Source organism: Notolepis coatsorum, assembly GCF_963971535.1.
Source record: "Notolepis coatsorum genome assembly, chromosome: 9".
NCBI lineage: Eukaryota > Metazoa > Chordata > Actinopteri > Aulopiformes > Paralepididae > Notolepis > Notolepis coatsorum.
The window spans coordinates 142,401,646-142,415,009 of record NC_140173.1 but is presented as its reverse complement, the minus strand read 5'-3'; the positions used below and the strand labels follow the sequence as shown (position 1 = coordinate 142,415,009).

Sequence of the window (13,364 nt, the reverse complement as noted above, 5' to 3'; positions counted from 1 at the left end):
GCGCCGAACGGTTGGCGAGCAAACGCGTAATATTACGTGATTGGCCGTGAATGAGTTAAGAGTGTTTCGGGTTTAGAGTGTAGCAATACAAGCATCGCCTATACGGTTTATATTTGTCTTGGGATCTGGTCAGCTTTATTTTTACAGACTTGGGTTGTTATGCTGATTTGTAAACGCAGGCTTTATGTATTGGCTCAGTCTGCATGAAGTAATCTGCTCAGCCATAGATCACGTTTATCCCTCAATGATTAATCAACTCATTGTGTGACATGATGTAATGCAAGAAATGTTGTTTTTTATGAATTGTAAATATTGCACAATGCAAAACTGAAGAAATTGGGAGCACCATAGCCGCATCAGAACCAGTTAATAAGAAAGTGAAGGTAGTAGAAGATAAAAATTGTTTTGGAAGAAATGGGAAGAATGTATTTATTTCTTTCTTTATTTCAGATCCCCATTAGTCACTGCTTCAGCAGCGACTATTCATCCTGGGGTCTGGATACAAACATATAAAAATCAAACAAGAATAATTAATAAAACAACATAAAAAACGAAACAAATATCAATAAAACACCAATAAAATATACAAACAAATATAGAACATTAAACAAATCAAAATCAGACATACAAACAAATATAGAACAATAACAAATATACAAACATATAGAACAAATCAAATATCAATAAAACAACAAACGGAGATATCTCAGAGAAAACTAAAACATGCTCAGAAACAGCACGACATTCCATACACTAATACTCTAATACTCCTCATAACCACTAGACAAAGACATTCCAAATCAACACATAACCCAACACAAGAACCCATTCATTAGACACAGATTAGACCCAACAAAAATATCTCTTTCTGCATTACAGCCCCTCTTAGTCTCCTCTTGAATCCCACCTTACTGGTAATTGAAACCAAATACTGGTTATGAGGCTTAACTCATTCTGCGCCATCGCTTAATGCGCCAGAGGGCGCTATTACGCCATCGCTTTAATCAATGGGGGGACTGCGAGATTTGCGAGTGCTTAAAATGTATCTTATATTATAGCTATGGGTCTAATACACCCGTCGATTGTCAGTGAGTTGCTTCCAGTCAACATGTACGAAACGGATTGTTTTTTCAACCGTACATTTCCGTTTTATACCGTTTTGAATATGAATATAGTTTTGGTGATTCTTACTAATCCCAGGAAAAGACGCGATAATAGCCCTTTAGTGGAATACACAAAACACGTTGTAATTTTTCCCCTGATTATCTAATCCAGTGGTTCCCAAAGTCGGGGTCGCGACCCAAAGGTGGGCCGCGAGCAGCCACGGGTGGGCCGCGAGATGATTTAATTTTTTTTTTTTATTTTTTTTTTGTCAGGCCACTGAACTTAGAAGCAGGCCAGGACAGTGTTTCTAGTTGTATTCTAAAATTCTATTCTATTGTATTCTAAAATGTGACTATATGGTTTTATATTAACTTAATAAATAAACAAAAACGAAAAATCTACTTATTTCAACGAACATTTCAAACTAAATAACAGATTATGCACATAAAACGCTGAAAACAACCGAAGCAACAATAGTATTTTAATGAGGCTATTATTATTATCATTATTATTTTGCAACAAGTTAGCCCTCTCATAAATAGCACATATAAATGAATAACTAACTTGAACTAACTTAATAGGATTGAAGTGATATTTGGCTTAAAAAATCGGTCACCTGGCAAAAAAAAAAAAAAAAAAAGCCAGACGATGTGCATTGGGCCGCGGCTCTCTGACGCCTTATTTTCTGGGCCCCGGCCTGAAAAGTTTGGGAACCCCTGATCTAATCATCCTGAAATCAACGCTAGATCATAATTATTATCCTTCCTCATGCAAGAATGAAAAGGGCCTCATAGTGCGGGGCTCCCCCAGTCCCCTCCTGCACCCAACGGCACACAGCCACACACATACACACACACAGAGACAGCCGTGATCGGGGTAGAAAGAAATATCAGATCAACGCAAGATTTTATATATAGAGTCCTTACCTGGTATCTGGCCATTCAAAATACTGCTCGTGGAGGTCGGTCCCACATTACCGAGGGTTACACATGAACGGGCGGGCGGGGTTACTGTTCCATGCCACCGTTGTAAAGGCCTACCTCGCCTGAGAATTTAAACCCCGCCCCGCACGGCTCGGATCGTCCCCGAAAAGAAACTACACCATTTCTAATGGAGTGCAATACCAGCTTGAAGGCGTAGGTGGCGGTATTTGCCCTTTTGCAAGCTCAGACCCATTCCCAACGATAACATCAGGCTGGATGGATGAAAATTAATGGATATCGCTAATAAAAGAAATAACGATTAAAACCCGACTATACTCGTGATTGGCGCTGAATGGTCGGCGAGTTTTGGCCAACAGTTGTGCTGGTCCATATCCGCTTCCATTCAATTGTACTAAGCTAGGCTAGCTTGCAGCTGGATAGCTTTATACTGAACGCACAGAGAGGAAATTGGTATCTCTTATGACTCTGGAGAAGACTGTAAGAGCATTTCCCATAATGTCGGTGTGTTCCTTTAAGGGCAGGTCATGCTACACTTTTTTACTATCAAATATTTATCTGGCTGTCAGACTGATTTTCTGTTAACAAACTGCTCACCGATTACACAACGTGTTTATAAGAATAACACTACAGATAGGCTAATGGCTTTCCCCAGTATTGAAAAGCTGTAGTGCACACACACAGTAGATTTCAGTCAGCTTGTACAAACTGGAGCTTATTATTACCTTTATTTAGCCAGATAAAACATTAAGAACCGGTTTCTTATTTACAATGTTGATCTGGTCCAAGAGGCTCCAACAGGAATACACACAAAAATTAAGAATCATACACATAAAAAAAATAAACGAATAAAAATAAACAGTCGGCTTGTACATACGGGAGCTTGACCCCATTGACATTGCATTGGTTTGTGGCTAACTATTCAGGGCTGGTAGGAATAGCATTGGTTGTGCTGAGAAATGACTTAAAGATCAACATCAGTAGGGTTAGGGTTCCAGAAATCAGACACTAAGTGGCCATAAGCTCAGTCAAAGGGAGGATTCCAGTTCATATTTTCCTCCACAAGTCCCTACGCTGTTAATGAGATGACTTTACAAGATCAAAACTAGTTATGTTCTTTCATGAATATGGATGAGTCATGACGGACGAAGTGTTCGGTGCCAGTGGAGTTCCTAGAACGACGTTAACACAGTAGGTGTAATCTTTCATCTGGAAATAGACTCTTAAATCCTTAGAACCCACTACATAATTAAAATTTGATTGGTGTGTACTGTAGTTTTGATGGATTCTTATACCGTTAACACATTCTGTGCCACGCAGTTTGCCCATCTTATACCACTCTCTGCCAGTGCTGTAAGCCTATGGAGTCGCTCACCTTCTTTGCAGGGCTATAACTTTTTAAATATTATAGCTATATTGACATTACTATGGCCCATTCAACATCGGGTATCTATCGTTCCGGATGTGGGAACGTTATATTTTTCCATTCATACATTGTCGTGTTAGTACCGTCGTGAATATAAGTATGTTTTTGGAGTGTAGAGCAGTAATTCCTAGAATGCGAGTTATAGGCCCTGACGCATATTACACATAATCGATTGGCGTTTTGTTCCTATACACGCTATATTAAAAAATTCAAATGCATATGCTCGGTATACATTATGCTCCATCATGCGTGAAGGAAAGAGGGGGGGGGTGGGGGTCGTTTATGATTCCTTGATTGTCAGTAACGGCTTTCCTTAGTAAGACATCATACGTTGAGCAGATGGATTGCAATGAAATAAATGGACAATGTATATAGAAACTGTACATTGGAGGTGGGTGGGGTGGGGGGGCGGTGTACCGTACATTGGATAATCGACGAAACCTTGCGTACAAGAAGAGGGTCTCGTGTATTATTGGGTTAGGACATTTACTGCACATTGGAGGGGGTTGGGTTAGGACATTTACAGGGGCCAGTTTCGAATTGCAGTCTCCCGTAGGTGTTCTTTGAGAGTGTTTTTGAAAGTGGGTAGTGATTCACATTCCTTTACGGCTGTGGGTAGGGCGTTCCACATTGATGTGGCATAATTGCGAAACGTGTTTAGTCCCATGTTTGAGCCGAATCTGGGTTTAACATGATTTGTGGAGCTCCCTCTGGCGTTGTGATCGTGGTATTCACTGACCTTTGGGAAGTATTTTGACATGTACATGGGTACCTTAGTGGTGTAGTGTCTCTTGTAGACCAGGCCCAATGCAAGTTGCTGTACTCTGTCATCTACTCTAAGCCATCCTAGGTTGTCAAAGTGGGCAGGGGTGAGGTGGGTTCTAGGAGTAAGGTCAAGCAGTAGTCTGACCAGTTTGTTTTGTGATGTTTGTAATTTAGTTTTTAGCGCCTTTGAGGTGCTTTGTCATCCTATTTCTCCATTGACTTCCATAGTAAAATTGGACATGAAAAAGTGACTGGAATGTCACAAATCAAATCAAATTTATTTATAGGGCCCAACAACACACGTTAATGTCCCCATGGGCCGTACAGATCTTCTTTAAACAAGTCAAGAAGAAAACATAACAATAAGTCAAGAACAGAACAAGAACACCATAAGGTGCAAACATTTTTAGATGGATGCAAATAAATGAAAGAATGCAAGCACTCCCAGACATACCCCACGCGAAGGTAAGGAAAAACTCACTAAAACCTAACAATAGGGGGAAAAAAGAGGGGGGGGGGGGGAGAGTTAGAGAGTTCCCATGTTTGTGGTGCTGCAAAGGAGCAGACATGTAGTACCCTGTAGTGCCATGTAGTACCATGTAGTACCCCGTAGTGCCATGTAGTACCCTATAGTACCCTGTAGTGCCATGTAGTGCCATGTAGTACCATGTAGTACCCTGTAGTACCCTGTAGTGTCATGTAGTACCCTGTAGTGCCCTGTGGTACCCTGTAGTGCCACGTAGAGCCATGTAGAACCCTGTAGTGCCATGTAGTACCATGTAGTACCATGTAGTACCATGTAGTACCCTGTACCCTAACTAAACTACCCTGTAGTAAACTACCCAGTGGTACCATGTAGTACCCTGTACCATAACTAAACTACACAGATTAATCTAAAGGTCAGTCCCCGACCAGGTGAGATCAGGGTAGGTTGAAGGAGAGAGAGAAAAGATGAGTCTTAAGCAGGGATTTAAAAGCTTCGACAGAGCAGGCGCCCCTGATGACGGCAGGTAATTTGTTCCACAGGTAGGGAGCGCGGTAGACAAAGGCTCTGTGGCCGGCGGATTTCTTTTTAACATACATATCAAACATACATATCAAACATACATATCAAACATGCCTCTCAAGTTGTTGGTTCTGTGATTCAGGGAAGAAACGCTGAATGACTTTGTGACAAACTCTGTGCATATTTCCCGGGATGTACAGTAGTACCTTCCCCATCAGGTCAGTAAACCTGAGTGGAAAAAACGTCGCCACAGGATCCTTTTTCGTTTTAATTACCCGCGCGTGCGTCCCTGACACTGTACTGTTTCATGAATGACTAATTTAAACAAATTATATCGACCAACAAGTGTTTGAATTTCACCTAGTGAAGGTTAGGCATGATGGCTCCAGTGAGGTCAAGCCAGGTAAGGGTTAGCTTTATAAACAAACGTGTGTAAAACGGATGTGGAGAATTCAAACCTATATATCATATAATATATAATCACCCTACCCCACCACTATGTGAAAATATAGATGGACAGTTAGTTTCCTCCTGTCTGGTGGGAAATCGTTGGAGAAATTGGACAGGAGAAAAGCTGTAAGTGCCCCATCTCTATTTTCCCATATCATGACAGCAGGGTAATGTGTTCTTTTAGGGGGTAGGTTTTTCTCTGCCTCCACGTGAACAGCCCTCTCCAATGACATCCATAATCTAACCACGTATATAGTCTTCTGAAGCCGGGTCCTTCTTACACTCTTAATAACCCACTGAGACGTGTTGAAGGTGAATGTGAATCACTACCCACTCTCAGAACCACTCTCAAAGAGCACCTATGGGAGACTGCAATTCGAAACTGGCCCCTGTAAATGTCCAAACCCCATAATACACGAGACCCTCTTCTTGGGACCAAGTAAGGTTTCGTCGATAATCCAATGTACAGTTACCCCCCCCCCCGCCTACCCAACCCCCCCTCCCCACCCACCCAACCACCTCCAATGTACAGTTCCCCCCACCCTCCCCACCTACCCAACCCCCCCCCCCCTCCACCCCACCTACACAACCTCCTCCAATGTACAGTTCCCCCCACCCTCCCCACCTACCCAACCCCCCCCCTCCACCCCACCTACACAACCTCCTCCAATGTACAGTTCCCCCCACCCTCCCCACCTACCCAACCCCCCCCCCTCCACCCCACCTACACAACCTCCTCCAATGTACAGTTCCCCCACCCTCCCCACCTACCCAACCCCCCCCCCCCCCCTCTCCCACCTACACACACACCTCCATGATACAGTTCCCCCCACCTCCCACCACACCCCCCCCCCCCCCACCCCACTACACAACTTACCACTGTCCGTCCCCCCACCCTCCCCACCTACCCAACCCCCCCCCCCTCCAACCCCACCTACACAACCTCCTCCAATGTACAGTTTCTTCGTCAAATGTATATACTCTCTTTTTTAGACTTTGTATCACAAACAAAAACGGTACTGTATTTGTAAATCTGGTATGTCATAAATGTATAGATGTAGCAGCAGTACTGTCTATCTGTATGTCATGTATGTCATATATGTTATATGAATTGAAAATGGGGGACCCTGATGTTAAACAAGACTAAAGTCTTTCTCGGTCTGCATCCCCTTATTATAGTATTGAGCCGCGTACTGTATTTGTACCCATTCTGCAATCTGTTAATACAATTTTCAATCAATCAATCAATTCAATCAAACAGACTTTTCTTTTGTCCTGAGGGAATACACCTAGAACTAAACAAAGTACTGAATGCTCAAATGAATTTAAATGAAGATTTCCTACACTTTGTTTTCACAGTTTTTTAGCACCAATATCTCATAGATTGCGCGTATGGAACATGAAATGTTACAATCATCCCCCTTTTCCTGCTCTGATTTTCCGGCTCTGGTTGGACTTTAATGCTCACAAATTACCGCGCAGATTTTCATCAATGTAGAAATAACATTGTATAGATCTAGGGATGCTCGATATTGGCTTTTTTACCGATACCGATATACCGATATTGTCCAACTCTTAATTTCCGATACCGATATCAACCGATACCGATATATGCAGGGTTTTCCCCCCAAAAACTGAATAATTTCAGGTAATTAACATTACATATCTCTTGTTGTGGAATTAACACAACATTATGCATACTTTTGACAATAAATAAAATCAGAATTTGTTCTTACTTGCTTGCCTGGGTAAATAAAGGTTATAAAATAATAATAAAAAATAAGATTTTTTTTCTTTGAAACCGATACCGATATTTTCCGATATCACATTTTAATGCCGATATCGGCTGATAATATCGGACATCTCTATATAGATCCCATCCAGTCACACACACAGATCCCATCCAGTCACACACACCGATCCCATCCAGTCACACACACAGATCCCATCCAGTCACACACACACAGATCCCATCCAGTCACACACACACAGATCCCATCCAGTCACACATACAGATCCCATCCAGTCACACACACACAGATCCCATCCAGTCACACATACAGATCCCATCCAGTCACACACACAGATTCCATCCAGTCACACACACAGATCCCATCCAGTCACACACAGATCCCATCCAGTCACACACACAGATCCCATCCAGTCACACACACAGATCCCATCCAGTCACACACACAGATCCCATCCAGTCACACACACACAGATCCCATCCAGTCACACAGACACACAGATCCCATCCAGTCACACACATGCAGATTTCCTATTCTGCTGCGTTGTTCTTGAAACCTAATAACCTAATAAATAATGCATTTCACTTGCTATGAACACTGAGCAGATATTTTAATAGTTTTTCTTAGGGATGTCCGATATTATCGGCCGATATCGGCAGTAAAATGTGATATCGGAAAATATCGGTATCGGTTAAAAAAAAACAATAACAATTTTTTTTTCTTTTTTTTTTTTACATTTATTTAACCTTTATTTACCCAGGCAAGCAAGTAAGAACCAATTCTTATTTAATTTATTGTCAAAAGTATGCATGTTGGTTTAATTCAACAACAAGAGATATGTATGTTAATTTTTACTTTTTTAATTATCATATTTTGCACAGATAATGCTTACATTTAGAAAGCCTTTTGAATCCATCCAGTGACATTATTAGTTACCTGAAATTATTCCGTTTTTTTTGGGGGAAACCCTGCATATATCGGTATTGGTTGATATCGGTATCGGAAATTAAGAGTTGGACTATATCGGTATCGGTAAAAAAGCCAATATCGAGCATCCCTACTAATAACCTAATAAATAATGCATTTCACTTGCTATGGTATGAACACTGAGCAGATATTTTAAAAGTTTTTCTGTAATATGCTGTACCCTCCATATTTTGGGTATTCGGAGTACACATTTCAGGGACTGCATTGTTGCTTACCTGGGTGGGGAGGCTGGGAGATGAAGGATCACACTACTCTGTATACACACCGAGTAGCGCAGGACAAGGGCAAAAGCAATGAGAGGAAAGAGGTCCCTATTATCCATAATTCAGTCTTGGCTGTCTGCAGTAGGGCGACAACTCTACACCAGGTTTCCTCTTAATAGCTCCATATTTCATTGAGGAAAACACCCTGCCACAAATGCCATGATGTATGACAACACGTCTGTTTTCACCCCAACCTTCCCTCTCTCACTCACTACACCCCACTAATACCTTCCCTGTCTCTCTCTCTCTCTCTCCCTCTCTCCCTCTCTCTCCCTCTCCCTCTCTCTCTCTCTCTCTCTCTCTCTCTCTCTCTCTCTCCCCTCCCCTCCCCTCTCTCCCTCTCTCCCTCTCTCTCTCTCTCTCTCTCTCTCCTCTCTCTCTCTCTCTCTCTCTCTCTCTCTCCTCTCCCTCTCCCTCTCCTCTCCCTCTCCCTCTCCCTCTCCCTCTCCCTCTCCCTCTCCCTCTCTCTCTCTCTCTCTCTCTCTCTCTCTCTCTCTCTCTCCCCTCTCCCTATCTCTCCCTCCCTAGTTTGACAAAGCATATGCCTACAGCATCCGCCACATGTTCGGGAAGGAAGGCAAACGAACAGACTACACCCCCTACAGCTGCATGAAGGTGATTCTGGCCAACCCACCCAGCCAAGGCGACCATCACGGTGAGTCGACAGATTGAGAGAGACGTGGTTATTAACACATTAAAGGGGCCATTGGGGGTCTAATCCCACTCTATGAGGCCAGCTTTTCATTACAAGTTGTCACTGTGCGTGAGGTTGTTTGTAGAGCTAAATCTATATTTTATATTATTGCTATGTGTCCATTGTCATTGTCAATTGACGGTATAAACCTTCCCTTCAATATGCCATAAAGAAATAATTTTTTCATCAATAAGTTCCCGTTTTATAGCGTCGTGAATATGAACTATATACCGCAATGGTCTGGGGTAATTCCTGCAAAGCTAGTTATAGGGCGCTAAGCTAATAACGTTAAATCGATTGGCGTTTCGGCCTACACAAGCTAGAGTTAAAAATCAAAATGCATATGATCGGTATCATGTTCCACCATGAATGCATGAAAGGGGGGAGCGGGGGAAGTCGTTTCTGATTATTGATTACCAATAACGGCATTCGCTATTGCAACATCATACGCTGACCGGGTGGATGGCTATGAGAACAAGGCCCGATCAGACTGAAATTGACGTCAAATCGATCTTACCTGTGGCCGGTTGGATTCCAAATAGAATTTCCCAGTTATTTGATCGCCATCTGGTAGATCGATATGTCCATTGGCTGATGCTATATTCCTTTACTGCATACTGAATTTGGCGTAGCAAAAAGTATTCCAGGCGATCGGGTTGAAGCCCTCGCTTCAGGCTAACAGAAAAGCTAACCCGGAATGAGAAAAAAGTGACACCCGGTCTGCAACAGGGGAAACTGCATTCTCGAGACAGCGCCAATACCAGGATCTGGCCGGTACTGCACTTTCGGAGTCCCGATATGCCTTTTCCAGCCAACATACAGCTCCGTGACAACATCCGGGATATTAGAATGGAATAAAAACAAAAACGAGCTTAACACGTATATATACGTGGTTGGCCACAAATGTGTTAAGGTCAGAACACACCAATCCGACGTCAAAGAGCCACCGCAGACAAAAGGCAACTCCTGTCGCCAGTACTCGGCAAATTTCACACCGCTCACCGTTCTGACTACCGACGGCGACGAGTGCGTACGATCCTGCGCCCGCGTAACATTATATAACTCCACACCAGCAGGTGGCGGTAGTCTGTGTCATTAAGGGGAAAACGGAAGACCACATGATCTAAACGAGCCATTATCATCATCACCCTGCGTCACGTCATATAGTTTAAATCGTTTTCTTTTCCTTATTTTAATATAATTGTTTGTTACTCTATTTTGTCTGATCAATAAACCCCCATAAACATCTGATTTGTGTGTGGGTGGTGTCTCTTTTCTGTGTATCTCTGATGTGTGCGTGGGGGGGGTCTCTTTTCTGTGTATCTCTGATTTGTGTGTGGGGGGGGGGTCTCTTTTCTGTGTATCTCTGATGTGTGCGTGGGGGGGGGGTGTCTCTTTTCTGTGTATCTCTGATGTATGCGTGGGGGGGGGGTCTCTTTTCTGTGTATCTCTGATATGTGCGTGGGGGGGGGGGTCTCTTTTCTGTGTATCTCTGATATGTGCGTGGGGGGGGGGGTCTCTTTTCTGTGTATCTCTGATGTGTGCGTGGGGGGGGGGGGGGGGTCTCTTTTCTGTGTATCTCTGATGTGTGCGTGGGGGGGGGGGGGTGTCTCTTTTCTGTGTATCTCTGATGTGTGCGTGGGGGGGGGGGGGGGTGTCTCTTTTCTGTGTATCTCTGATGTGTGCGTGGGGGGGGGGTGTCTCTTTTCTGTGTATCTCTGATGTGTGCGTGGGGGGGGGGGGGGTCTCTTTTCTGTGTATCTCTGATGTGTGCGTGGGGGGGGGGGGGGGTCTCTTTTCTGTGTATCTCTGATGTGTGCGTGGGGGGGGGGGGGGTCTCTTTTCTGTGTATCTCTGATGTGTGTGTGGGGGGGGGGGTCTCTTTTCTGTGTATCTCTGATGTGTGTGTGGGGGGGGGGGTCTCTTTTCTGTGTATCTCTGATGTGTGTGTGGGGGGGGGGGGGTCTCTTTTCTGTGTATCTCTGATGTGTGTGTGTGGGGGGGGGGGGGGGTCTCTTTTCTGTGTATCTCTGATGTGTGCGTGGGGGGGGGTCTCTTTTCTGTGTATCTCTGATGTGTGTGTGGGGGGGGGGGGGGGGTCTCTTTTCTGTGTATCTCTGATGTGTGTGTGGGGGGGGGGGGGGGTCTCTTTTCTGTGTATCTCTGATGTGTGCGTGGGGGGGGGGTCTCTTTTCTGTGTATCTCTGATGTGTGTGTGGGGGGGGGGTCTCTTTTCTGTGTATCTCTGATGTGTGTGTGGGGGGGGGGGGTCTCTTTTCTGTGTATCTCTGATGTGTGTGTGGGGGGTTGTCTCTTTTCTGTGTATCTCTGATGTGGGGGGGGGGTGTCTCTTTTCTGTGTATCTCTGATGTGTGCGTGGGGGGGGTCTCTTTTCTGTGTATCTCTGATGTGTGTGTGGGGGGGGGTCTCTTTTCTGTGTATCTCTGATGTGTGTGTGGGGGGGGGTCTCTTTTCTGTGTATCTCTGATGTGTGTGTGGGGGGGGTTGTCTCTTTTCTGTGTATCTCTGATGTGTGTGTGGGGGGTTGTCTCTTTTCTGTGTATCTCTGATGTGGGGGGGGGGTGTCTCTTTTCTGTGTATCTCTGATGTGTGCGTGGGGGGGTGTCTCTTTTCTGTGTATCTCTGATGTGTGCGTGGGGGGGGGGGTCTCTTTTCTGTGGATCTCTGATGTGTGCGTGGGGGGGGGGGGGGGTGTCTTTTCTGTGTATCTCTGATGTGTTTGTGGGGGGGGGGTGTCTCTTTTCTGTGTATCTCTGATGTGTGCGTGGGGGGGGGGGGGTCTCTTTTCTGTGTATCTCTGATGTGTGCGTGGGGGGGGGGGGGGGGGTGTCTTTTCTGTGTATCTCTGATGTGTGCGTGGGGGGGGGGGGGGGTCTCTTTTCTGTGTATCTCTGATTTGTGTGTGGGGGGGGGGTCTCTTTTCTGTATCTCTGATGTGTGCGTGGGGGGGGGGGGTGTCTCTTTTCTGTGTATCTCTGATGTGTGCGTGGGGGGGGTGTCTCTTTTCTGTGTATCTCTGATTTGTGTGTGGGGGGGTGTCTCTTTTCTGTGTATCTCTGATTTGTGTGTGGGGGGGGGGGTCTCTTTTCTGTATCTCTGATGTGTGCGTGGGGGGGGGGGGGTCTCTTTTCTGTGTATCTGATGTGCTTGTTACGAGCTGGCTCAAGCTCGCAACAAGAAAGGGGAGACACAGGCACAATTTAATAAATAACAAAATCATGGGCAGGGGCTATTTTCTGTGCATCTCTTGTCTGTTGTGTGTGTGGGGGGGGGGGGGGTCTCTTTTCTGTCTATCTCTGTTGTCTGTGTGTGGGGGGGGGGGGGCTCATTTCTGTGTGTGTGTGTGTGGGGGGGGGGGTCTCATTTCTGTGTGTGTGTGTGGGGGGGATCTAATTTCTGTGTATCTGTTGTGTGTGTGTGTGTGTGGGGTGGGGGGGGGGGTCTATTTTTTATGTGTTTGTCTGTTGTGTGTGTGGGGGGGGGGTCTCTTTTCTGTCTATCTCTGTTGTCTGTGTGTGTGTGTGGGGGGGGGGGGGATCTCATTTCTGTGTATCTGTTGTGTGGGGGGGGGGGGGGGGGGGTCTATTTTATGCGTTTGTCTGTTGTGTGTGTGGGGGTGGAGGGGCTCTTTTATGTGCATCTCTGTTGTCTGGTGTGTGTGTGTGTGTGTTTTTTCTCCCTGCATCTAATAAATGTCCCTGTTGTTTCTGCAGGGTGTCCCTTCCGACACAGCGACCCTGAGCTCCTGAAGCAGAAACTGCAGTCGTATAAAGTGTCTCCCAGTGGGATCAATCAGGTGGGGTCCCCTCCCTGTCCAGTCCTATAAAGTGTCTCCCAGTGGGATCAATCAGGTGGGTCCCTCCCTGTCCAGTCCTATAAAGTGTCTCCCAGTGGGATCAATCAGGTGGGTCCCTGCTGTCCAGTCCTATAAAGTGTCTCCCAGTGGGATCAATCAG

General features: G+C 45.1%; 1 protein-coding gene across 2 annotated transcripts in view; it reads left to right on the top strand.

The window, feature by feature from the left end:
• prim2 (DNA primase subunit 2) overlaps window positions 1–13,364 on the top strand; it is a 147,308-nt gene that overhangs the window by 114,680 nt on the left and 19,264 nt on the right. For both annotated transcript variants that reach the window (XM_084320995.1, XM_084320994.1), the window contains exons 11-12: window positions 9,222–9,348; window positions 13,122–13,204. In XM_084320995.1, coding sequence (XP_084177121.1) covers window positions 9,222–9,348; window positions 13,122–13,204 — 210 coding nt within the window. The remainder of the gene's footprint in view (window positions 1–9,221; window positions 9,349–13,121; window positions 13,205–13,364) is intronic.